The sequence below is a fragment of the Lithobates pipiens genome, unplaced genomic scaffold, assembly GCF_037356315.1.
Source record: "Lithobates pipiens isolate NorthernLeopardFrog02 unplaced genomic scaffold, aLitPip1_a1.2 Scaffold_1, whole genome shotgun sequence".
Lineage (NCBI taxonomy): Eukaryota > Metazoa > Chordata > Amphibia > Anura > Ranidae > Lithobates > Lithobates pipiens.
In genome coordinates, this window is record NW_027507685.1 from 28,769,141 (window position 1) to 28,794,888 (window position 25,748).

General features: G+C 39.4%; 1 protein-coding gene across 1 annotated transcript in view; it reads right to left on the reverse strand.

The window, feature by feature from the left end:
* AFF2 (ALF transcription elongation factor 2) overlaps nucleotides 1-25,748 on the reverse strand; it is a 763,943-nt gene that overhangs the window by 56,300 nt on the left and 681,895 nt on the right. The window contains exons 12-16 of the mRNA XM_077487656.1: nucleotides 14,453-14,574; nucleotides 8,754-8,946; nucleotides 7,654-7,793; nucleotides 2,745-2,808; nucleotides 1,829-1,965 (exon numbers count right to left, since the gene is read on the reverse strand). Coding sequence (XP_077343782.1) covers nucleotides 1,829-1,965; nucleotides 2,745-2,808; nucleotides 7,654-7,793; nucleotides 8,754-8,946; nucleotides 14,453-14,574 — 656 coding nt within the window. The remainder of the gene's footprint in view (nucleotides 1-1,828; nucleotides 1,966-2,744; nucleotides 2,809-7,653; nucleotides 7,794-8,753; nucleotides 8,947-14,452; nucleotides 14,575-25,748) is intronic.

A 25,748-nucleotide genomic window follows, 5' to 3' on the forward strand; every position in this document is an offset into this window, starting at 1 on the left:
ACACACACACACTTTTTAAATGTACAGAACTTACTGTACCTAATATTTAAATTTTTATGAGATATACATGTGAATATATTCAACCTAATTTAAACTTTCAATAGTACACACACTCTTGCACATTAATATTTGAGTAACTTACTTCAGTGTGCAAATTATAGATGTAGATAAAAGCAGTCATAGCTGTTCACCACATGTGCTCTTTACTTTTTCCTAAAGTGCTCATACAGGCATGCTGATCATTTCCCCAATATGGGCAGTATGCAATATGCAAGTATGCTGCAGATCATGCAATTTGCACTCAGGTCTCAGACAAGCTGACTTGCATGTGTGTGTAAGCTTTTTAGACTATCTCAACGCAAAGCAGTCAATCTGGTCCAAAGGGATCTCACCGCTCCAGGAGCACACATGCAGGCTGTAAACTGTCTCTTCAGATGGGAAGCCACAGGTGCTGGCTATTACAACTAGCAACAGACGAAAAACAAGCTCTGGACTGCCGCACTCTTCAGAAGACCACTTTCTTTTATTGGAAAATCACATCACAGCTCAACAAACACAGCGGACAAGGAAAAATTGCTGACGTTTTGCACTAGCTGTAGTGCTTTTTCATAGCATAGTATATACACCGTGTGTGCATGTAAATGGTATGAGGTCCTACTCTGCATGAAAGTATATTGTATATTACATGAGTTGGTCCTTAAAAACCTTTTTTTACAAACATGGATTAGTCCAAACATTTTCTGAAGAGTGCGGCAGTCCAGAGCTTGTTTTTCATCTGTGACTGAAAACAATAGACTCTGTGTGTCTCTGCATTCATGCAGTAGGGATACTAGGCCCCACCAACCAATGAATAAATAAATAGCATCCAAATACAAAATATTGAAGTCTGTATATGAAATATAATTTTAAAAATATGAAACACCAAGCATGTACTGTATAAATGTGAAAAAAAGAACAAAAAATACTTTCAGATGAAAGTTCTATTAACTATTCACTTATATATACACTTATAATGCACAATATCCGGACTATTACAATTTGGTCTTCAGCTTCCTTGAGTTTGTGTACCTCCTAAATATAGCTAAAAGGGCAAAAGACATTTTCAGGGCTTGAAACCTAGTGACTGTGTATGTGTAAATTTGTATTTAGCTGTACTATTCTACTAAATGTAAGATCTTTAAACAAGACCTGCATATTAGCATGCAGTCTCCATCTTTTGTGGTTGATGGCCACTGGAAACATTTTTTATAACATAATTATTTAACTTTCATTATGAGGGAGGTTAAATTCACGAAATGAATCAATTGATACTTCAAAGGAGATGAGCTGCCTAATATCTGTAAGACAAAAACGGCTATAATTCACTTTAACTTTGTTGATTAAAGTTCACTTTTCTTCTCATCGACCTTATAGACCAAAGAAACAGAAGAAAAGAACATTTTTCTTCATAGGAAAAAAAATGATCAAAAACCTCTTGAATGTAATTTGCAGTCTAATATTGCACCCTTTAAAGGCAGGCCTCTGTGCCAAATATTATAATGACTGTGCTTTATAGCCACCCACTACATTTCAATTTGAATTTTATGAATATTGCAAATTATAACAGTCACATTATAACCTCTAAAGGGGCTAATTTATAAAAGCACTGTCCATCAATTACACATTTTCCATCACATTAATAAAATGGCAAGAAGTAATTACGCTGACTTCAGAGATGAAGATGCCTTGAACAAATCATTATGCTGAAATTATTTTCTTTAAAAAACTTAGCAGGTTCTAATTACAACCGAAATGAGATAAGGAAAATGATCACAAAATAGACATTAACCTGATGAGTTCCACAGTCTCTGAGTACATGGTGTATGGAGATTTTGCTTCTAATGGATCCCGCTCCATAGCATTGCCACACTCGATGAAAGAGAGAGCAGCGTCAGCATAATTCACAGCTTTGCCAAACTTTTCTATCTGAAACATAGTAAAAATACACAGTTATTGTAAAACATAGACATGAACACAAGCCCTCAATGCACAACACATGCATGCAGAGTCCTTGTTTCTGTGCAAGCAACACTTAAGGAGTCAGATCACAAATAAGTGATATTTCAGGAGATATTGGAGAGTTATAAATAGGAAGATAGCAGAGGAGTCCGGTGATAAGACCCCCAAGATGGAAGAAGACCCCCGGAGGTGTGCAATAAACTATTTTTAACCCTTGTGTGTTGTGTTTTATTTACATTTTTTCACAGGTGAATGGGTAGGGGTACATTGTACCCCATACTCATTCACATAGGGTGGGGGGCCGGTATCCGGGGGCCCCCTTATTAAAGGGGGCTCCCGGATTCCGATAAGCCCCCTGCCCACAGACACCGACAACCAATGGCCAGGGTTGTCGAGAAGAGGCCCCCCTTCCCCAAAGCACCCCCCCATGTTGAGGGCACGCGGCCTGGTACGGCTCAGGAGGGGGGCCGCTCACTCGTCCCCACCCCCTTTCCTGACCAGCCGGGTAGCGTGCTTGGATAAGGGTCTGATATGGACCTTGGGGGGGACCCCCACGCTGTTTTTTCAGCGTAGGGCTTCCCCTTTAAGTCCATACCAGGTGACGGGACCAGCGGCGTGTCAATGTCGCCGCCGAAGTTGTATAAGTAAAGCATTTTTGTTTAGTAAATGCACATTAATACACTGCAGAAGTCTGAGCTTACATGTTTATAATGAATCCCAGGGCAAAAAAAGGGGAGAAAACTTACCAAAGCATCTGCTTTGTGCTTCAACTTTTTTGCTTCCTGCATGTAATAATCAGCATTGTGTAATCTGAATGACAGATTTAAAAGAAATTAGTATACAAAAGATGACTAACAAGACTGTATTTTAAGGAACAAGGTAAAAAATGTATTCATGTGCAATCATACAAAAAAATGCACAGTCCATTTGCATTAAAGAGGTAATAAACCCAAAAGCAAACATTTATTATATTGCAGCTTACAAATTCTTAAATGTGATGGCTCCATTCGTCTTTTTTTACTTTCATTCCTTTATTTTCACTAGTTGACCTGGCCAGTAAGTCCCTTTTATGTTGTTTTTCAGCAGAAAAAGTCACCAGTCCTTAGGAAGGATATGCTGGAATTGGAGAGAGTCCAAACAAGGACAAAAAAACAAAAGGGGATGGAGGATGTCAGTTATGAGGAACAATTACAAACAATATATATTCTCCTTGGAAAAGAGATACTTTAGAGGGGATATGATAGCAATCTCCAAATATCTTAATGGTGATTCGAACATTGGGTGGAAACGATTCAGTCTCAGGTCACTCAAGTAGACAAGTGGTCACTCAATGAGGTTGGATGAGAAGCAGTTCAACCTTAAAAGGCATAAGGGGTTTTTACTATTAGAATAGTAAGGCTGTGGAACTCTCTTCCACAATTGGTGGTTTCAGTGGGAAGTGTCATTAATTTCAAAATACTTTTAGATGGGAATCTTACAGAACACAAAATATAGGGTTATGGGAAGTGGTAGAGACATACACACACACATGCCCACACAGGTTGAACTAGATGGACTGGAGTCTCTATTCAACCTGACCAACTAAGTAACTATGTAACAAGCTGTCCTGCAGATGTAGCAGTTAGAGGGTAGTGAAAACCCATTTACCACGGCCAGTAGTGCTCACAATGGTCAGCTTTTATTTATATATGCAAAGCCTTTATCCCAAAATGAAAAAAAAAAAAAACGTTTGCTGAAACTGCTTAGAAAATGTTAATGGAGTTCAGCTTCAATGTGTTAGTGTATCTAAATTTGCTAGTGCATCTAACACTCCCCTCTCCCTATTGCCTCTGTCGAAAGGTGTCTCTGTTGCTCCTTCACCCAGAGAACAGGCACGCTCATATAAGAAGTGTGTTACTGGTCAGATCACCTGGTGAAAATAGAAGGAAATAAATCTCAAACATTTTGGGTTTAATACCACTTTAATGAAATACTATAGACATGTAAAATACAACAGAACACTGAAAAAGGAAGCTCTTTCTATGTACATTTCTGCGACAACCATTACACATACATTAGGCAGCATATGCTAGAAAAGCACAAGTTTTGCACATGTGTAATTAAGTTCTTTAATTAACATTCATACAAACCATCCTATATACAGACATTGGTTGTCAGCATGCAATAAAATTGGCTTATGCTAAAATAGCACAAAATATTATAATGATGATTGAACCTCAAGTGCTAAAAACGTTTTTAAAACATGCACCTCGTGGTGTACCTACCTAATTTAATGTGAAACACATAGCAATTATTACAAAAATACCCTTGAAGCCAACTGTATTTTAGGTATGTAAAACTATCTTTATAATATCTTCCTACAGTCCTTTTGTAGAGAAACATTCATGATTTTGGTGTGGTGGGTTGGTTGCTAAACCGTGCACCTCGAGAATGTCTGCAGCAATAAGATTAGGGTAGAGCATCCTAAAGCCCCATACACACTATCAGATTTTCTGCTGATTTTTTCCTTCAGATATACTAAAACCATGTAATACAAGGGCCTGCCTGATTGCATGCACATTGAAACTCGTAAGGTTTGACCTCATATTATATGGTTTTGGTAAATCTGAAGGAAAAAAATCCGCAGAAAATCTGATAGTGTGTATGGGGCTTAAGACTTTTTGCCTAAAGTTCTCATCTAAGGTGTTTCAACACACCATTTCTTGTAATAACTTTGGGAAATATATGGCACCTTAATTAATGTTGAGCAACTAAACTTCATTGACTTTTTTCTACTGTTCTTTGTGCTAATCGGATGGGCAGGCAGATCAAGCAAAATTGTATTGTCAAGTTTGAACCTAAGGGCAACTATGGTTTTGATTCATTTTTTTTAAGCTAATGATTAAAGATATGTTTTAAATATGTTATTATATATATATATTATATATGCATACAATCTTTGTCTTTTATATAAAAATTTACTACTTGACAAAGTATTCTGACAGCACTATGGGTTATCTAAAAAGGCAGCGAAGCAAGAGTTGTCTGCTTATTATTTCTAACTAAATCCTCCAATAGAGCCATCTGCTAAGGGTTGAGTTATGAATTTCATTCACTTGTGTGTAAATCAAGCTTGATTTCTGTAAACACAGGAAGGTGTGGGGGTGATTAACTGAAGGCAAAAGGCACCAAACTTTGGAAAGGAAGTTGCACTCAGGGCTGGTGCAAGGATTTTTGACACCCTAGGCGAAACCTCATTTTGCCGCCCCCCCCCCCCCCCCCCACAGCCTCACCAGCGCCCATCAAATACAAATTCACCAGCACCCATCAAATGCAACGTTGCCAGCGCCCATTAAATACAGCCTCGCCAGCACCCATCAAATACAGCCTCACCAGTGCCCCATCAAATGCAACCTCGCCAGCTCCCCATCAAATACAGCCTCACCAGCGACCATCAAATAAAGCCTCACCAGCAACCATCAAATACAGCCTCGCCAGCGCCCATCAAATGCAACCTCGCCAGCGCCAATTAAATACAGCCTCGCCAGCGCCAATTAAATACAGCCTCGCCAGTGACCATCAAATACATCCTTGCCAGTACCCATCAAATACAGCCAGTGCCCATCAAATACAGCCTCGCCAGCAACCAACAAATACAGCCAGTCCCCATCAAATGCAGCCTCGCCAGCGCCCATCAAATGCAGCCTCGCCAGTGCCCATTAAATACAGCCTCGCCAGCGCCCATTAAATACAGCCCCGCCAGCGCCCATTAAATACAGCCTCACCAGCGCCCATCAAATACAGCCAGTGCCCATCAAATACAGCCTCGCCAGAGACCATCAAATACAGCCAGTGCCCATCAAATACAGCCTCGCCAGCGACCATCAAATGCAGCCTCGCCAGCGCCCATTAAATACAGCCTCCCCAGCGTCCATCAAATACAGCCTCACCAGAGCCTATTAAATACAGCCCCGCCAGCACCCATCAAATACAGCCTCGCCAGCGACCATTAAATACAGCCTCCCCATCGCCCATCAAATACAGCCTTGCCAGTGCCCATTAAATACAGCCTCCCCAGCTCCCATCAAATACAGCCTCGCCAGCGACCATCAAATACAGCCTCGCCAGCGACCATCAAATACAGCCAGTGCCCATCAAATACAGCCTCGCCAGCGACCATCAAATACAGCCTTGCCAGCGCCCATTAAATACAGCCTCACCAGTGACCATCAAATGCAGCCTGGGGGGGGGGGGGGCATTTGGCAGAGCAGATCAATCAATATAATACATACACACACACATTTTAAAATTACATTTCATTGTCATCACATATAAAATCTCATTAACTCAACAGTTCTTACTTAGCACACCAGTAACACCTGTTCCTCGCTTGCAGTTGCACCAACTCTGCTGTACTGCCTGTGTACCTGCCTGCTGCTTCTGTATCGGTGCAGTGCCTGATGCCTCTTCCAGTTCCAGATAGCCAGCCCAAGCTATATTTGTCCCCAAGCCCAGAGAGCCACTGCCACACTATGCTATATCCCATTTCCATCATGAATCCTCCATCCATGTTCTCCACTCCAGTAGTGATGGCCAGGAGAGTGTGGGGGAGAGCCAAGGGGGGCTGTGCTGCTGGCCTGGACACACACAGGAAATGGAGAGTGTTGCTGTGTGCTCTATGGTGGGACAGTCACATGACATGTCACAGACTGTCTGATAGTGTCAGAAGGAGAGCAGAGAGGGAGAGGGAGGGGGGAAGGGGGCTGCTGCTGCCTGACAGTGACACTGTGATACACAGTGATCAGAGAGCGCCCTGGACGCCGCCTTGCTGGACAGACATGTGACACTTGCTGGTAGCTCGTATGATAGAAGAGCAGAAAGGAGGGATTACTGTGTGGTAACACTGTACTGTAGAGCGGGGAAGAGGGGGGGGGGGCGGGAGGTTGGTGGCGCTGCTTGACATGGCTCTATGGAGGACATACAGTGCGGGAGTAAAATAGCCAGCGGTCGGGCGCCCTAGGCGGCAGTGCGCCCTAGGCGGTTGCCTAATCCGCCTAGTGGTAGCACCGGCCCTGGTTGCACTTGACAAGGGAATTTGCCCCAAGGTTTAGTGAATGTGGTGAAGTTTCACTTCACAAAGAATACCCAATCATATGCAAGGGAAATAAAAAATAGCATTCTTGCTTGCACATGATTGGATGATGAAAGTCAGCAGAGCTTCAGCTCATTCCTCAAGGGCAAATTCCCTTGTAATGTGCAACTTCCCTTGCAATGTGAACATTATATTTGCCTGTAGTAAATCAGACTCATTTTTTACATCAGGTGGTACAATGATAGCGGAAAACAAATAAAGTCCCTAAGGGCACCATCTGCTGGCTAAACATAAGAATGCGACATGTGTAAAATTTCATATTTGTCCAGCTAAAAAAAGTCCTGACCATGATTAAAAAAATTTATGCAAACAACTTTATATTCCCTCTAAATCCACTTTAAACACCAGGTTGTCAGACATGTGGATCATGGTCAATTACTAAAGAGAGGTATTTCCAGGCAAATTGAAAATTTTCTTTTGACAGATAAGATTGTAATGGATTATCCTGTAAAAAAATAAATAAAAAAATAAAAACACGACCCACATCTATTGAAAAACATTAATTTGAATATGTATTAACGTACGCTTCATCAAACATTATCCTCGTTCTTTGAGAATCAGTATTGCCATTGTTTATTGCAGGTATGGATGACCATACATCAGGCTCTATATGATGCGGGAGAGTTTCAATGCCACTGCTTGGTGGTCTCCTGTGCTCATCTTCCTGTAAATACAAGATAAATGGCTCAGAGTATGGAGAATACATCATCTGCCTAAAAAATAAAGTATTTAAACCTACAAAGGAAACAAAACTAAGTAACTACAGAAAAGGAAACTAAACATTTGAGTATATGTGTCACCTTGGCAGAGTAGAGTACTTTTCAGACAGCTACAGGCAATGAGAGCGGATGACCTAATGCTAATATGGGGCTTTTCCACCTGCACCCAGAGAATTTCAGTACCCTATTTAAATCTGTACCTTCTTTTAGACTGGCAATAATGGCAAATATACCAAGTTTTATAAACTCCATAAAATAATTTCAGTCTAATAAAATGTCTAAACAAAACGATCCCCTTGCAAAATCACATATTGATGGGCAATATGCCTGCTCCCTGCTTTAAGGAATAAGGAGACTCTGATATCGGAAAATAAAAACCAAATGCAAAGTGCAACAATATGAAGCAATCAATAGCAAGTATGCAAAAGTCAGCCTTAAGCAGTTTAGTCACACTAAATAGCACCATTTTGATTGTATGCTACCTTGTGCAGGTCAGTGCTTGGTTCACTAAGTGGTTGAAGAAAGAGTCCAACCTAAACATATTTTAAGATTTGGAAATAGAAGGGAGGGGTTAGAGCATTTGGGAAACTATTATTTATATCTGTGATAACTATGTGCAGAAAATCCTTCCATACTTTCAAAGAGGTGTTATAATTCAAGGGATTGTAAGCCAATCTATAAATCAACAGTCCATGTAATCTGTTCTTTGTGGGGCTAGACACAAGGTCCCAGCTCCTATCTAACAGACACGTAGACATTTTGTGAAATGTAATTTAAGCACATCTGCCGATCAATGGAAATTATGTAGAGGCTGCTACAATTTGGCATTAAATGATCAGAACTATTAAAAAAAAAAACATTATTCATCATTCCTAAATCTTTAAACCAAAACTCACACAACTTACTTTAGTGTTTGTTGTGCTTCCATTCTTTTTGTGTCTTGAGGAAGTAACAGGAACCTGCACAGTTGCAATACTGCTCTCCTGACTAAAAGAACTGTTGTCATTGGAATGCAATCTGTGAACTTGTTCATCCCCCAAAGGTGACAACAAAGGAGGGACAATTTTTTCTTCTCTTTTTTTGGCTGATTTCTTCGTTCTAGACAGGAAAAGATAATAAATATATACTCTAAACCAACCCACCAACCAACAAACAAGATTGAAATAGTAGTGGAAATTCACCATGTACTTGAGGTACAACTACTCAGAAAATAATCATCTTTTATAACACATGCTATGCACCAGGGGTTCTAAGTTTTTATACCTGTAAAACTAGCCAAAAATGAACAGATGTGTTATGAAGGTGAGAAGACATCTGCTCGTGTTCATTTTAATTAGCAGTAAGTCAGGCAGCATAAATATATTTTTCCCCTGCTGCATATGGTGTATAGTATCACCACTTTTTTCCATTGACAATTAAAATGTAATTCATGCCAAAATTAATAATAAAGCTGTAGGCTGGATCTGGTGGGTAGATACATCCTCTTTTTTCCTATATTTTTTGACAACTCCATGGGAAAAGTATTGCAGTCTTTGTCAGAATGTTCACTGAGTTGCACAGCTCGGTGCCACAATGAACTCCTGCATGCATTCATGGAAGGTACGTCATTCTGGCTCAGCCAATCAAGATGGCTCTAGATCCCAAACCCAGAGGAAGACCAGGTGCATATGTCATGAGGCAGTGATGGGAGGTGAGTTGATGTGGTACTAAATGTTATTATTATTATTATATATTTTTTTATGCATGCAAAGCAGTATGGTAAACATCCACCACTACTTTACAAGCATGGTACGTGTGCACAAATATTTACCTAGTCCCTATTCACTGCGGCCAGCTCCAGTTTTCTGAGTGAAGCATCTCCAACTTCCTTTTGGGTGAGAATACACATTCAACCAGGTCAACAGGAACACTAGAACTAGCTCCAGCTGTCAATTAGCTTGGAGGGGCAGACAGTAGGAAAATAACTTCCATAGGCTGTGTGTGAATGGATGCACATCCATTCAGCACTAGTTCTGACTGTAGGTACACATCCAAAGATGTCTCTATGAAACCCTTCAGGGGAAAAGAGAAACCCTTAATCAAAATATCATGGCCAGAGATAGTGCTACTAGCTGAAGCAGCAGGAAAAAGGAGCTTTGGAATAACAGGAAGCAGGATTTCAGCTAAATCTTTACCTTGGGAAGTGATATTCATTTTAAAAATGTAGGGCTGAAACAACTAATCGATTAATCGACAACTAATAGATTATGAAATTAATTGATTACTATTTTCATAATCGATTAATCGGCCAGCAACAAAATGGGGTTAAAGTTAATGAGTCTGATGATATTTACCAGATTGACCCTCTAATAGTATATACAGTATATCTCCTCTAGTATATACAGTATTTCTCTCCTTTAATAGTATATACAGTATATAGCCTATTATAGTATATACAGCATATCTCTTCTAATAGTACAGTATATCTCTCTTATAGTATATACAGTATATCTCTCCTAATAGTATATACAGTATATCTCCTCTAGTATATACAGTATATCTCTCCTTTAATAGTATATACAGCATATAGCCTATAATAGTATATACAGTATATCTCTTCTAATAGTACAGTATATCTCTCCTAATAGTATATACAGTATATAGTATATACAGTATATAGTATATACAGTATATAGCCTATAATAGTATATACAGTACATCTTCAATAGTATATACAGTATATCTCCTCTAATAGTATATACAGTATATATCCCCTCTAATATGTACAGTATATCTCTTCTGTCTGTTATTCTCAGAGTGGATTAGATATTTTACTCCCTAACCATATAGTTGGCTATTTATATTTACCACTGCATAGAGATATTTAAGAATAAATTGTCTTTTTTAAAACTTTACATATTAACTAAATTAGACACCACACTTTTTTTTAAGCTTATTAACCGATTAATCGATTAATCGAAACAATAATCGGTCAACTAATCGATTATGAAAATAATCGTTAGTTGCAGCCCTATAAAAATGTATACTTTAGTATAACTTTAACGCTTCAAATCTGACTTCCTAAACTGCGTTCTTGTTCCAGGTCAGTGTCTCAAAAAGTACTGAAGCCTGGAAACGATTATTTTTACAAGGAGGTAAGAATAGTAGCTTCTGTATTTTCTGGTTTCTTTTAAAATGACCCCCACATTTTCCAGTGTTATAGCATAACTAGGATTGCTTTGACATTAGCATAGAACAGAGAAATAAATATTTATTTCACATTTTTAAGTAAAAGTTGGGAGATCATTATGAAGTATGAAGGTTTTTCTTGCTGTCCAGGAAATTAAATATGTAGTAGTGTATGTCAAAAACAATGGATATTGGTGAGCAATGTTGAAAATGTTTTAGAACTCAACTGAACTGAAAAAGTTGCCCTTATGAGTGGTGAACGTCTCAGTGCTATTGACATAATATTAGTAGATCGTTATTTTTTCCTATAGTGGCCAACAATGTGTATACTGTATAAGAGAAAGAGGCTGTCTGAAGATCTCTCAAACTATGTAGCACTGTAAGTGTCTTTGTCATTTACTATCTCCAACTAGATTTAAACACTCCCAGTGATTTATAAAAGTGACAAACCTTTCCTCTCCCTTTCATGAAAGGAAAAGCATCATTAGTCGACATTAATTGTAACATATCGTTGAGCTGATTGTTAGCTAGCTTTGGGCTGTAACTACTCTAAAAATTGAGTTTTAATTGCAATAATAACTAATTGTGAATTAATTTATTGGAATAATTAAACATGTTTAATGACTTCATTTGCCAACATGTTTTGCTAATTGAAATGCAACAACAAACAGTTAATAAAGCTGAAGAAGCAGCCTTCCTTCAGTGGATTTATGTATGAAAGGCAAAGAGCTTCCAAATACCCGCATGTCATTTGTAAAATATATTTAATATGTATAACAATTATCAGCCTGTGAATTCATACTAGTCAGAGACCCTTACTGGCATATATATTATATTATATTTAGCAGTTGGATTACAAATGCATAACAAGTACCAAATGTAGACAACAGTAGCCAATTGTAATAATATCCTTCTCACTACATTGATCTATGTAACATTAAACTATATCAAAAGCCAAACCTTTTGTTCCATTTTGGATAAAGTAGGGGATGCTCAAAATTCTTGTAATTTTTTTGGCTGTCTGTGTTCAGTTGGAGAGGTTTCCAATCCTATCCTTCAGACCAAGCAGAAAGTTAATGGAAACTTCCCCAAAGTGAGGGGAAATCCCCGCTTAGACAGTCATCATCCCTTTTACAAGGTTCCCTTCATCTCCAATTTCAGTGACAGCTGTACAGTTTTGAAATTCCGGCAGTGGGAACACAGGCACCAATAAAAACCTGACAAAGGTTCTACCCTTCCACACACAAGTCTAGCCAAAACTTAAAAAAATAATGGTGTTAGGTACTCTTTAATTTTTACCAAGTCAATATGAGCACAGGCATAGTCACCTCGATAACACTTGTGGACCTTTGTCCAGGCCATCGGAGTTAGAGCGGCAGCTCTAAGACTCAGAAGTTACAAACTATGAAAATGTTGTTTCCCTCTTCTGGCTACCTTTGGCAAATTCAGCAAGACAACTGTAGGATTAGGGATTTTAAGGGATGTTGCAAGAATCTTTATTACTCAGGTAGGGATAAGCTTGATGTCGATTCGAATGTAAGTTCGAGTGGAACATTGAGTGTTCGCTCGTTTGCTGAACAGCAAATATTATGGAGTGTTTGCGGCATAATCAAGCCCTGCGAAATGTCCCATAATGAACTGCGACATCGCAGTGCATTGATGTCTGATGATTGGCCAAAGCATGCCCCTGACCTGCATGCTTTGGCCAATCACAGCACACTCTGCTGCAAGAGCCACAAGTGGCCAAAGGCAGGTTGCCTTTGGCCAATCATGGCTCTGGGGGACTAAGTGCATGCCTCACACTATATAAGGCTGTTTACATAGTGGCCTTGTATAGTGTGTGACTGTGGACAGAGATAGATTGAGCTAGATTAGGCAGGCAGGTTAGTTAGAGGCAGTGAATATATACAGTCTAATATATATATATATATATATATATATATATATATATATATATATATTAATTATATTAATTAGACTGTAGTGTAGACTCTATATTCAGTGCAGACTCTATATTCAGCCTCTATATATATATATAAGCGTCCTGGTATAGTTCAGAAGGCAGGGGGCGCTCGCTAGTCCCCTCTCTTTCCTGGCCTGCCATGGCCATGGCCATGGCTGCTTGCTCAGATAAGGGTCTGGTATGGATTTTGGGGGCAACTTTTGGATTTTGGGGATAATTTTTTTTTAATTTTGGCGTGGGGTTCCTCTTAAAATCCATACCAGACCTGAAGGGCCTAGTATGGATTTTGGGGGGATCCCCACACCATTTGTTTTTTACATTTTGGCATGGAGTTCCCCGTAATATCCATACCAGACCTGAAGGGCCTGGTATAGACTGGAGGGGGGACAGCACACCATTTTTAAAAAAAATTTTTTATCTATATTGCCAGGAGCTGACAATACATTACAGCCTTGAACAATTTTAAATGATATTTTTTCCTTTAGAAATGCAATTTTGCTGCGCTACTGTAACAAACATCTGAAAAAAGATGCGCTACTTCGTAGACAGACTAAGGGTGCCCCCGAACACAATATTTAAAGGAATATTTAATGTTTATTTAAATGCTCTTGAATACAGTCATTTTTAAAACTTTTATTTGCATTGGTACATATCCCCTGGGGCAGTACCTGGGTCCCCATACACTTTTTATGGAAATAACTTGCATAGAAGCCTTTAAAATTAGCACTTTTGATTTTTCATGTTCGTGTCCCATAGAGTTTAACAGTATTTGCATGTTTGCACACATTTTTTGTCTGTTCGCATGTTCTGCTGTGTTCGGCTCATCCCTACTCAAAATGCATGAAACCATTTCTCCTTCTCTGGTTTGGCCATCTTTACAATGTGTATAAAACCTAGACAGCATGCTGCCACCAACGGAGCATTTTGGCTTTAGGTGTAATAAAAATAATGACAACACAAAAGGCAAAGATTGTTTAAATGGGCATCATCATTCAGGTGAGCCTATGGCAGCAAAATGTCTACATACTGCATATCCCTGAACCTGTGTTTGTACACCAATCAGTGTATAACATTTACCTTCTCGTCATTTTTCTAAAGCAGGTTAAAAAATAGCTGATTGCCATTGAAGTCAGCTTTTATATTTTGCAATCTTTAACCAAACCGCTTATAAACTATTTTAAACCATGTGATGCATTAGATGTTAGGTATATTATTGTACTTTTATACCACATCTATGTACATAATGCTTTATCTATAATCAGGCTAATAAGTATATATACTTATAACATACTGCGTAAAAAAAAAAAAAAAAAATATATATATATATATATATATATATATATATATATATATATATATATATATAACACTACAATAAACAAACTATAAACAATTCATAGAGCAAAAACGACTATATAACATGCAAATAAACACACTGTCAAAACACATATTTAGGAAGAAAAACATACTCACTCTTTAGTGCCAGTTGTCCTATTAGGAATTGGAGAGATGCATGGAGGAAGCAGACAGGGGGTGATAGAGTCATCCAAACGCTGTTTCTTGCTGTCACTCTGTATGTCACTGCTTTCAGATTGCTTTAAATTAAATTGGCAATACAGTTTAATAAATGCAATGCCCCCAACCCGAAGAGTTGTTTTGTTTCTGTTATGTGAATATATTGATGGAAACTGGAAGCATACTGGTACTCATTCATGGATTTTTTGGAAAGCCAACAAAAGCCTAGGCCAGTGATAGAAAACCTTGGCACCCCAGATGTTTTGGAACTACATTACCCATGATGCTCCACTATACTGCAGTGTGCATGAGCATCATGGGAAATGTAGTTCCAAAACATCTGGGGTGCCAAGGTTTGCCATCACTGGCCTAGGCCTAGGGAGACAAAACTTAGGGAAATGTTCTTTTTAATCAGATTGCCCTTTCTTGTTTTTTCACATCTTTCTTCTAGGAATTGCAGTTGTTGGATGCAGTTACAGTATCCGAGTTGTACATGACTGTGAGGTCAATAAATTGTGTGGTTGTATAGGTAACCTAATAAAATTGGAATTTGACTGCAATCCAGGTAATGCAAACAAGTAGAATATTTCACTTCCAGGTTCACAGAACAGGTTTGAAAACTAAAGTTAACATATATAAAGAGAGCTACCATCTGTTTGATTTGTATCGCAGGCCTATTTAATTTTGATTTAACATTTATAATGATTCCCACAATTATACTATCATATATTAAGCTAGCATTTAAAGATAACAAGCCTCAAGGCAAACACAAGCTTTAGTTAGCTAAGTGGTTGTTTAATTTATTACACTGAAAAACATACAAGTGCAGACAGGCATTCTTTTATAGATACTGTATGCGCTTGGTGACAATTCAGCACATACTGTATGTAGTCTTACATTTTATTGTAGCTAACCAGCAATATTTAATAAGCCAATGCAAACCAGAACTAATATTTCTGTTTCTACTAGAACATAATGATGGTGCCAATCTATCACCATTGGATTCTCCATCTATTTGTTTTACAATATGGGGAATGCATTTAGAGGAGTTTTCTACCAGTTAAAAAAACAATTAAGACCAGGCGCACCCTTTAGAATATGTTACTTTTGGGTAACAATACAGATTAGCAATACCCTATATCAGGGGTCTCCAAACTTTCTAGGCAAAGGGCCAGTTTACTGGCCTTCAGACTTTAGGAGGCCCGTATTATGACCATTGAGAGTAGAAAATTCCTCATACTTGGTGATCAGAGGTATTAAAAATAATTCCATAAAAACAGTGTCTCATCATTGGTATTATTGAGAAGAAGAATTTCCATTGTTAATGTCAGTGTGAGGAATGGCGCGCCATCCTTGGTATTAGTGGGAGGAACAGTGCCCTATCATTGGTATTAGTAGGAGTAGTAGTTCCCCATCAAGAATAATCCCCATCATTGGTGTCAGTGTGAAGAATTGTGCCCCAATGATGGTGTCATTGGATGTGATAGTGCCCCATTGTTGGTGTCAGTGGGAGATATAGTGCCTTGTATCAGCGGAAGGAATAGTGCCCCACGTGCCGAATAAAGGCAAGCAAAGGGCCACATCCAGCCCACGGCCGCAGTTTGGAGACCATTGATCTATATCATACACTATGGGGGTTATTTACGAAAGGAAAATGCACTTTGCACTACAAGTGCACTTGGAAGTGCAGTCACTGTAAATCCGAAGGGGGACGTGCAAGGAAAATATAAAACAGCATTTTAGCTTGCACATGATTGGATGATAAAATCAGCAGAGCTTCCCCTCATTTCAGATCTACCTCTCAGATTTACAGCGACTGCACTTCCAAGTGCATTTGCAGTGTACTTGTAGTGCAAAGTGTATTTGCCTTTCGTAAATAACCCCCAATAAGTGCAAAATGCACTTGAAACTGCACTGAAAGTGCACTTGGAAGTGCAGTCACTGTAAATCTGAGGGGTAGATCTAAAATGAGGGGAATCTCTGCTGATTTTATTATCCAATCATGTCCAAGCTAAAATGCTATTTTTTATTTTCTTTGTATGTCCCCCTCGGATCCACAGCAACTGCACTTCCAAGTGCACTTTGCACTTGTAGTTAGCACTTGTATTACAAAGTGGATTTGCCTTTCGTTAATAACCCCCTATGTCCCTTATATCAAATAAGGTTTATAATACAGCAGTAAACAACAATACAAAGTTGTTCAAAACTTATAGTTACAAGATTTATAATGCTTGCAGTGATGTTCTACCCACTGTGTTGGCAGTAATACCTAAATAGTTTTAAGCATTCAGAGAGCACTAGGTTTTGTTGTTTTAATTTCATGTACCTTACCTGGAATCTGATAACAATATGCCTGAGATATAGAAAGTTTAATACTGATACCAGTGATCCTGCTAATTCTGCTGACATAACCCCTTAAAGGGACCACTGTGTTTGACCTGACTGATATACTCAGGGGTCCATCGCTTGAGGTGAGCGGCCATTACTCTTGGTGGTGGAGGTTGTCACTTAAGTCACTTTACATGATCTTTAGATCACCTATCTCAATGGATATATGCTGGTTTCTCTGAATTCTTCAATCATCTCTTTATTATGAAGAAAATTGACTATTTCTTTGCTTGATTTTTTATTTTTTATTTTGTAATCCAGGATAAATCCTAAGCTACACAAGTGACTCTTGATCACACTACTAAGAAAATACAAATCCTTATTGCTCTGCTGTCTGATGGTGAGCATTATAAAAACTGAAATATATACGAGATCCATTTTCTTTTTTTTTGGGGGGGGGGGGGGTGGTAATCCATGCCACCTGTCACATTTGCTTGTTGTTGCACAGTAATAACAAAAAAAAACACCAGGTTGTGGTTTTGGCCTAGGCAATACACTACATACCGTATTTATCGACGTATAACACGCGCCAGCGTATAACACGCACCCCAAGTTTAGGGTGGGGAAATTTAAGGAAAAAAAACTTACATTTAAATGCCCATCTATGCAGCCTTATCAGTGTCCATCTGAAACCCCGTCAGTGTCATTTGCAGCCTTATCGTGCAGCCTGTCCTCATTGCAGCCTTGTCATGCAGCCTGTCCTCATTGCAGCCCTGTCCTCATTGCAGCCTGTCCTCATGGCAGCCTTGCCTTTTATTTTTAAAAATGGTGCGGCAGCTTTCGGCCGATCTCTGCCCATCTCTGCAGCTTTCGGCCGCCTTCGGCCATCCTCGGTGGCTTTCGGCCAGCTTCGGCCATACTCGGTGGCTTTCGCCCACTCTCGGCCCTTCTCGACGGCCGCTTTTTGGCCGGTTTCTGGCTGCTGAGAAGGGCCGAAGGCGGCCGAAAGTCGCTGAGAAATGGCGAAGGCGGCCGAAAGCTGCCGAGAAGGGCCGAAGGCGGCTGAAAGCCGCCCAGAGACCAGAAATCATGGAGGATCGGCGTATAACATGCACCCGTGATTTTCCCCTGATTTTAAGGGGAAAAAATTGCGTGTTACACGCTGATAAATACGGTATATAACATGTATATTTAGGGAAAAAATATGTTTAAGATTAGTATGGAAGGGTTAGGATTTCTGTCAACTTTTTATTGTCCTGTGTTCCCCCTAGGTAGATCTACTCTTTCTCTGTGTCCTGGTAACCATTGTCAGAAAGACAGAAAGAAATCTATGGGAATGAGAAATATAAAATTGTATACCTCTCATCAGAACAAGAGGTAGGGGGGAGGGGGAGATGTGAACATCTATTCTGGTGACAACTGTCTAAGGCCCCTTTCACACACAGCGGATCCATTTTTTTTCTGCTAATCCCTTCCTGAGCTGAGCGAGTGGCCGTATGACAGGTCTGTGTCTACTCTGCTTATGTAGAGCGGGGATGGACACAGCTAAATGTAAATTGACCAGCTAAAACAAGTCAGTTTACATCGGACTGCCCATAGAGGAGAATAGAGCGTCTGATCGGGTCTACCTGAAAAACAGAAGAGTTGACCCAATTGGACCTCTCATGTGAAAGGGGTCTAAAGACAGGCATTATCCTAACTTTATAGACATCTCCACTCACTTATTTTTGTGTTTAAAGGAAAAGTAAGAGAGGAAAATCATGATAGAGAAGCAATAAATAACAGGGCAGGGGTTTTAACCCTCCCCTACTCTATCCAAAGTGAAAAAAAAGTTTTGGCTATTGGGTATACATAACACATGGAACTACAAAGTCTCACTCTCAAAACCAAACTCAAAAGTTATGTCTGCTATTTATTTTAAAGAATGGAGAAACTTAAATCAGTTATGTAATATTTATAGACAATTACATCTTAGTAAGGTGCTATGTTGAGTTAAATCTAATAACCACTTCAACACTGCCAATATAAAAAAGGGTATATGGAACTGGGAACCAAAGTTAATAAGCAGTAGGGATGGGCGAATGGTTTGGCCCGCGCATAAGTTTGGGCCAAACTTTGGTGTTCGGCGAACAATGAACAATATGCGGTGTTCGGGGCAAATTCGAAAGCCGCGGAACACTGTTAAAGTCTATGGGACACTAACATGAAAAACCAAAAGCACTCATTTTAAAGGCTTATATGCATGTTATTATCATAAAAAGTGCTTAGGGACCGGGTCCTACCCCAGGGAACATGTATCAATGCAAAAAAAAGTTTTAAAAATGTGTGTATTTTTGGGAGCAGTGATTTTAATAATACTTTAAGTGAAACAATAGAAATTAAATATTCCTTTAAATATTGTGCCTGGGGGTGTCTATAGTATGCCTGTAAAGTGGCACAGTTTTCCCATGTTTAGAACAGTACCACAGCAAAATTACATTTCTAAAGGAAAAAAGTCATTTAAAACTGATCGCGGCTGTAATGAATTGTTGGCTCTCAGCAATATAGATAAAACTCATTGAAAAAACAGCATGGGCTCCCCCTCCCAGTCCATTACAAGACCCTTTGGGTGGCCCTGCCCTCAGCTATAAAACAGCTGTCATCGAGAAGAAGCGACACTCGGTGGGAGCCTCCCATGGAGGTGGGACTTTTGCGGCTTTTTTTGGTCCATCGGGCGGCATGGATTTACATTGCTGGACATTTTTTATTTTATTTGTCCCAAGCTGTCTCTTGTCTTTTTTACAATTTTTGACACTTTTTTGTGAAATGGTAGGGGTACAGTGTACCCTGTTACCAATTTACATGGGGGGATCTAGGGGTCCCCTTGTTAAAGGGGGCTTACAGATTCTGATTAGCCCCCCACCTGCAGACCCCCACAACCACTGTGTAAGGGTTGTGAGGCTGAGGCCATTGTCAGACCTCAAGGCACCCTCCCCATGTTGAGGGCATTTGGCCTGGTACAGTTCAGGGGGTGCGCTCTCTCATCCCCATTCCTTTCCTGCAGCCTGCCAGGTTGTGTGCTCAGATAAGGGTCTGGTATGGATTTTGGGGGGATCCCTAAGCCATTTTTTTATTTTGGTGCAGGGTTCTCCTTAAAATCCATACCAGACCTGAAGGGTCTAATATGAATTTTGGGGGGAACCCTACACCATCTTTTTTTAAATTTTGGAAGGGTTTCCCTTAATTTCCATATCAGACCTGAAGGGCCTTGTATGGATTTTGGGGGGACACCCATGCAATTTTTTTTTTTTATTTTGTTTCGAGATTCCCCTTTATATTCATACCAGACCCAAAGAGACATTTTTTTAAATGAGTTTTATCTATATTGCCGAGACTCGACAATTCATTACAGCCCCAATCAGTTTTAAATTACTTTGGAAATTTAATTTTACTGTGGTACTGTTCTAAACCCGGGAAAACTGCACCACTTTACAGGCATACTATAAACACCCCCCAGGCACAATATTTAAAGGAACATTTCATTTTTATTATTTTACTTTAAGCATTATTAAAATCACTGCTCATGAAAAAAGCATTGATACATGTCCCCTGGGCCAGACCCTGGTCCCCAAACACTTTTTTATGACAATAACTTGCATATCAATCTTTAAAATTAGCACTTTTGATTTTTCAGGTTCATGTCTCATAGACTTTAACAGTGTTGGTGGGTTCTTCTGAATTTTTTGCCTGTTGGGATGTTCTGGATTGAACCGAATTGGGGATGCTCATCCTTAATAAGCAGCTGTGCACTATAACCCAGACACCAGGCACAAATAATATATGTAAAAAGAGTGCAGCGCTAAACAATAAAGTGCATTCGTTTGAATACAGACCAATATCAAAATATACTAATGTGCAGAAAATCAACAGTATATAAACAAATGCTAAATTACATCACATGTGATGAGAGAGGTCACACAGTGCTTGGTTGGATCTCTGATCCACTGGGAAAGAAGTCTGCATGTTCCACTCCTATGGCCATGGATGATATATACCGGGAGGTTCACAGCAACTCAGGATGCAAGATGCAGTGTAGGAAGCCTCAATATCAGAATGTTTAGGAAACAAAAAGACTCCACATAGTGTGATACTGTCTCAACATCTGGTTTATTAAGCAGTACACTTACATAAAATCCCAAGCTATGATCATGTCACAATCAACAGATCAAACAGATAAAATCCTTATGAATTTCAAGCAGCGATTGCAGCAAGTGCAGCAGCAGGTGTACGCAGCTATCCCGACGATCATTTCATCATAAATTACATCATCAGGGGTATCCCTGATGATATCATTTATGATGAAATGGATGTTGAGACAGTATCACACTATGTGGAATCATTTTGTTTCATAAACTTTCTGATATCAAGGCTCCCTTCACTGCATCTTGCATCCTGAGTTGCTGTGAACCTCCCAGTGTATACCATCCACGGCCATAGGAGAGGAACGTCCGAACTTCTTTCTCAGTGGATCAGAGATCCAACCAAGTGCTGTGTGACCTCTCTGAGTAAGAGGGGTCACTGGCTTTCAGGTAAGCTTCCATTTTTGTTATGGTGATGAGTGTCACTCCTTCAGGTGTGTGATCATCATTTCCAAACACTCTCTTCTTCCATGAGACTTCCTTTGATGGAATCCAGCTTTATATGAACTCTGTGTTTGCACAATTGCACTTTATTCTCATGTGATGGAATTTAGCATATGTGTCTTCAAACTTTATTCACAATTACGGTATTATTGTTTATATACTGTTGATTATGTGCACATTTGTATATTTGGATATTTGTCTGTATTCGCACGAATGCGCTTTAATGTTTAGCGCTGCACTCTTTTCACATTTAAATGCAATACTTTCGTTGATCTTCTTTCAGTGTATAACAGTGAACTGGCTGAAGAATGTATACCATTCAACTAATGGGATTTAACGAGTATCCAACAGATTTGACCTTCTCTTTGTATATGTAGGTCAGCTCTGCTCCTTATGAGTCATGTAATGAAACACATAACATCTATATAATCTACAGGAGATACTGTTCAGGGACACTGTAATACTGTCTACACTAACATTTGAGTCAGTTAAGCACACATTGAACTTACTTGGCTGTGTGCACAGATTATAGTATGCATTATCACTTTTCACAAACTCATTAACCACTTCAGCCCCGGAAGATTTTATCCCCTTCCTGACCAGAGCATTTTTTGTTATACGGCACTGTGTCGATTTGGCTGACAATTGCACGACCATGCGACGTTGTACCCAAACAAAATTGACGTCCTCTTTTTCCCACAAATAGAGCTTTCTTTTGGTGATATTTGATCACCCCTGTGGTTTTTATTTTTTGCACTATAAACAAAGAAAGGCTGTCAATTTTGAAAAAATAGCAATATTTTTACTTTTTGCTATAATAAATATCCCCTAACAAATGTTTTCTTCTACAGTTTAGGCCAATATGTATTCTTCTACATATTATTGGTAAAAAAAAAAAAAATATTGCAATAAGTGTATATTGATTGGTTTGTGCAAAAGTTATTGCATCTACAAAATAGGGGATAGATTTTTGGCATTTTTATTATATATATATTTTTTTACTAGTAATGATGGTGATCTGCGATTTTTATCGGGATTATGGCAGACACTTTTGACACTATTTTGGGACCACTGTCAGTTATACAGCGATCAGAGCTACAAATAACCACTGATTACTGTTTAAATGACACTGGCAGGGAAGGGGTTAAACACTAGGGGCGCTCAAGGGGTTAAGTGTGTCCTAGGGAGGTGGTCTAACTGTTCTGGGGGGGTGGGCTCACTACAACATGACAGAGATCACTGCTCCCAATGACAGGGAGCAGTGGATCTCTGTCATGTTGCTAGGGAGAACAGGGAAATGCCTTGCTTACATAGGCATCTTCCCATTCTGCCTCTCCTCACCGCAATCGTGGGCCGCTGGCAAACATCGAGTTTGTGGAACCGGTGGGCATGATAGGCGGCAAATTCAAAGGGATGCATGGGTACGCCCATTTGCCTGGCTGTGCCATTCTGATGACGTACATCTGTGTGCAGCAATCGGCAAGTGGTTAACCTCACTCTCTGTGATAACTAATCAAAAGCATATTACACTATAACGTGCTTGTTTAATTCTCACACATGTGGTACATGCATGGACCATATTGATGGCCATATGGTATAATATTTTTTATCTTATCCAGATCAATGCCAGAAGACCCTATTTTATTTTTATGTATTAGTGAAAGTCTTTTTCAGAAGTGAATAGTATAACTCCAATCTCTAAACAAAAAATTACTAATCAAAACCTATGGTTTGCATGTTTCTCTGATGATTGACAATTTGTCACGTGTTTATTCTGTCTAAAAGGTATTGGGTTTGCCCAATCTTCTGTTATTTTAACCATCTCTCATTATAAACAGTTGGGCAATCCCTTCTTTAGATTACATACAGTGGTGTGAAAAAGTGTTTGCCCCCTTCCTCATTTCCTGTTCCTTTGCATGTTTGTCACACTTAAGTGTTTCGGAACATCAAACCAATTTAAACAATAGTCAAGGACAACACAAGTAAACACAAAATGCAATTTGTAAATGAAGGTGTTTATTATTAAAGGTGAAAAAAAATCCAAACCATCATGGCCCTGTGTGAAAAAGTGATTGCCCCCCTTGTTAAAACATACTATAACTGTGGTTGTCCACACCTGAGTTCAATTTCTCTAGCCACACCCAGGCCTGATTATTGCCACACCTGTTCACAATCAAGGCATCACTTAAATAGGAGCTGCTTGACACAGTAAGGTCCACCAGAAGATCCTTAAAAGCTACACATCATGCCGAGACTCAAAGAAATTCAGGAACAATTGAGAAAGAAAGTAATTAAGATCTATCAGTCTGGAAAGGGTTATAAAGCCATTTCCAAAGCTTTGGGAATCCAGCGAACCACAGTGAGAGCCATTATCCACAAATGGCGAAGACATGGAACAGTGGTGAACCTTCCCAGGAGTGGCCGGCCGCCCAAAATTACCCCAAGAGTGCAGCGACGACTCATCCAAGAGGTCACAAAAGACCCCACAACAACGTCCAAGGAACTGCAGGCCTCACTTGCCTCAGTTAAGGTCAGCGTTCATGCCTCCACCATCAGGAAAAGACTGGGCAAAAATGGCCTGCATGGCAGAGTTCCAAGGAGAAAACCACTGCTGAGCAAAAAGAACATCAAAGCTCGTCTCAATTTCTCCACAACACATCTTGATGATCCCCAAGACTTTTGGGACAACATTCTGTGGACCGATGAGACAAAAGTGGAACTCTTTGGAAGGTGTGTGTCCAAGTATATCTGGCGTAGAAGGAACACTGCATTTCATAAAAAGAACATTATACCAACAGTAAAATATGGTGGTGGTAGTGTGATGGTCTGGGGCTGTTTTGCTGCTTCAGGACCTGGAAGACTTGCCGTGATAAAAGGAACTATGAATTCTGCTGTCTACCAAGAGATCCTGAAGGAGAATGTCCGACCATCTGTTTGTGTACTCAAGCTGAAACGAACTTGGGTTCTGCAGCAGGACAATGATCCTAAACACACCAGCAAGTCCACCACCGAATGGCTGAAGAAAAACAAAATGAAGACTTTGGAGTGGCCTAGCCAAAGTCCTGACCTGAATCCTATTGAGATGTTGTGGTATGACCTTAAAAAGGCCGTTCATGCTTGAAAACCCTCTAATGTAACTGAATTAGGACAATTCTGCAAAGATGAGTGGGCCAAAATTCCTCCAGGACGCTGTAAAAGCCTCATTGCACGTTATCGCAAACGCTTGGTTGCAGTTGTTGCTGCTAAGGGTGGCCCAACCAGTTATTAGGTTTAGGGGGCAATCACTTTTTCACACAGGGCCATGATGGTTTGGATTTTTTTTCACCTTTAATAATAAACACCTTCATTTACAAATTGCATTTTGTGTTTACTTGTGTTGTCCTTGACTATTGTTTAAATTGGTTTGATGTTCCGAAACACTTAAGTGTGACAAACATGCAAAGGAACAGGAAATGAGGAAGGGGGCAAACACTTTTTCACACCACTGTACATATTCAAGTGATATAGTATTTGTATTGCCAGTCCCTATAAGCAATCTGATATAGTTGGTTAGAGAATACTTTTGACAAGTGTAAATACAAGCTGGGCTTATTAACACTCAGTCATTTTAAAAATATATAATTGCAAGAACATAAAAAATAATTTATGATATTAAAAATGAAATTTATAGTAAGATACTGTGTTGTAGGGGAGGTACTAAACAATTCCTTATTGCCCTAGATTATTGTAAGACTTTTTATTACAAAATGCAATTAGTCAAAAAAAATGAAATTTTTGAAAAAATGTGGTACTCTCTAAAATACTTCTGAAGTAAATTATTCACATTGAACAGAAAGAAATGGTTAAAATCCTTGTCACTTTATATTATCTTGCACTGGGGAGATTTCCCTTCACTCCCTATCTGGTAGACACAAGTGAAAGAGAGAACTCTCCAAAACAGGTGACATACTGTATAAAACTTTGGAATTTCTCTAACTCTCAGTCCTGGTGTCAAAGATCACCAGGATAAATAGAGGGTTCTCCTTTACTAGGACACAGACAGCAATAAAAACCAGTGAGATGCGAAAGTAGGAGGTACTGACTCCAAATGTAGAATGATTTCACAGTCAAGGTATAAACCATATTTGTATGTACACAGGGCTTGGGTTAGCAGCTCATGGACACCAAGATGCTTCTGAGGGCCACCTTGGCAAACTCCAAGGGGTAAGAAAAATAAAACAGACCAGATCCAGGCGAAGTATTGAGAGGCAATAAAGAGGTTTTTTTTTCATTATAAAAGGTCAAAATTACAAGCTAATGTGTTT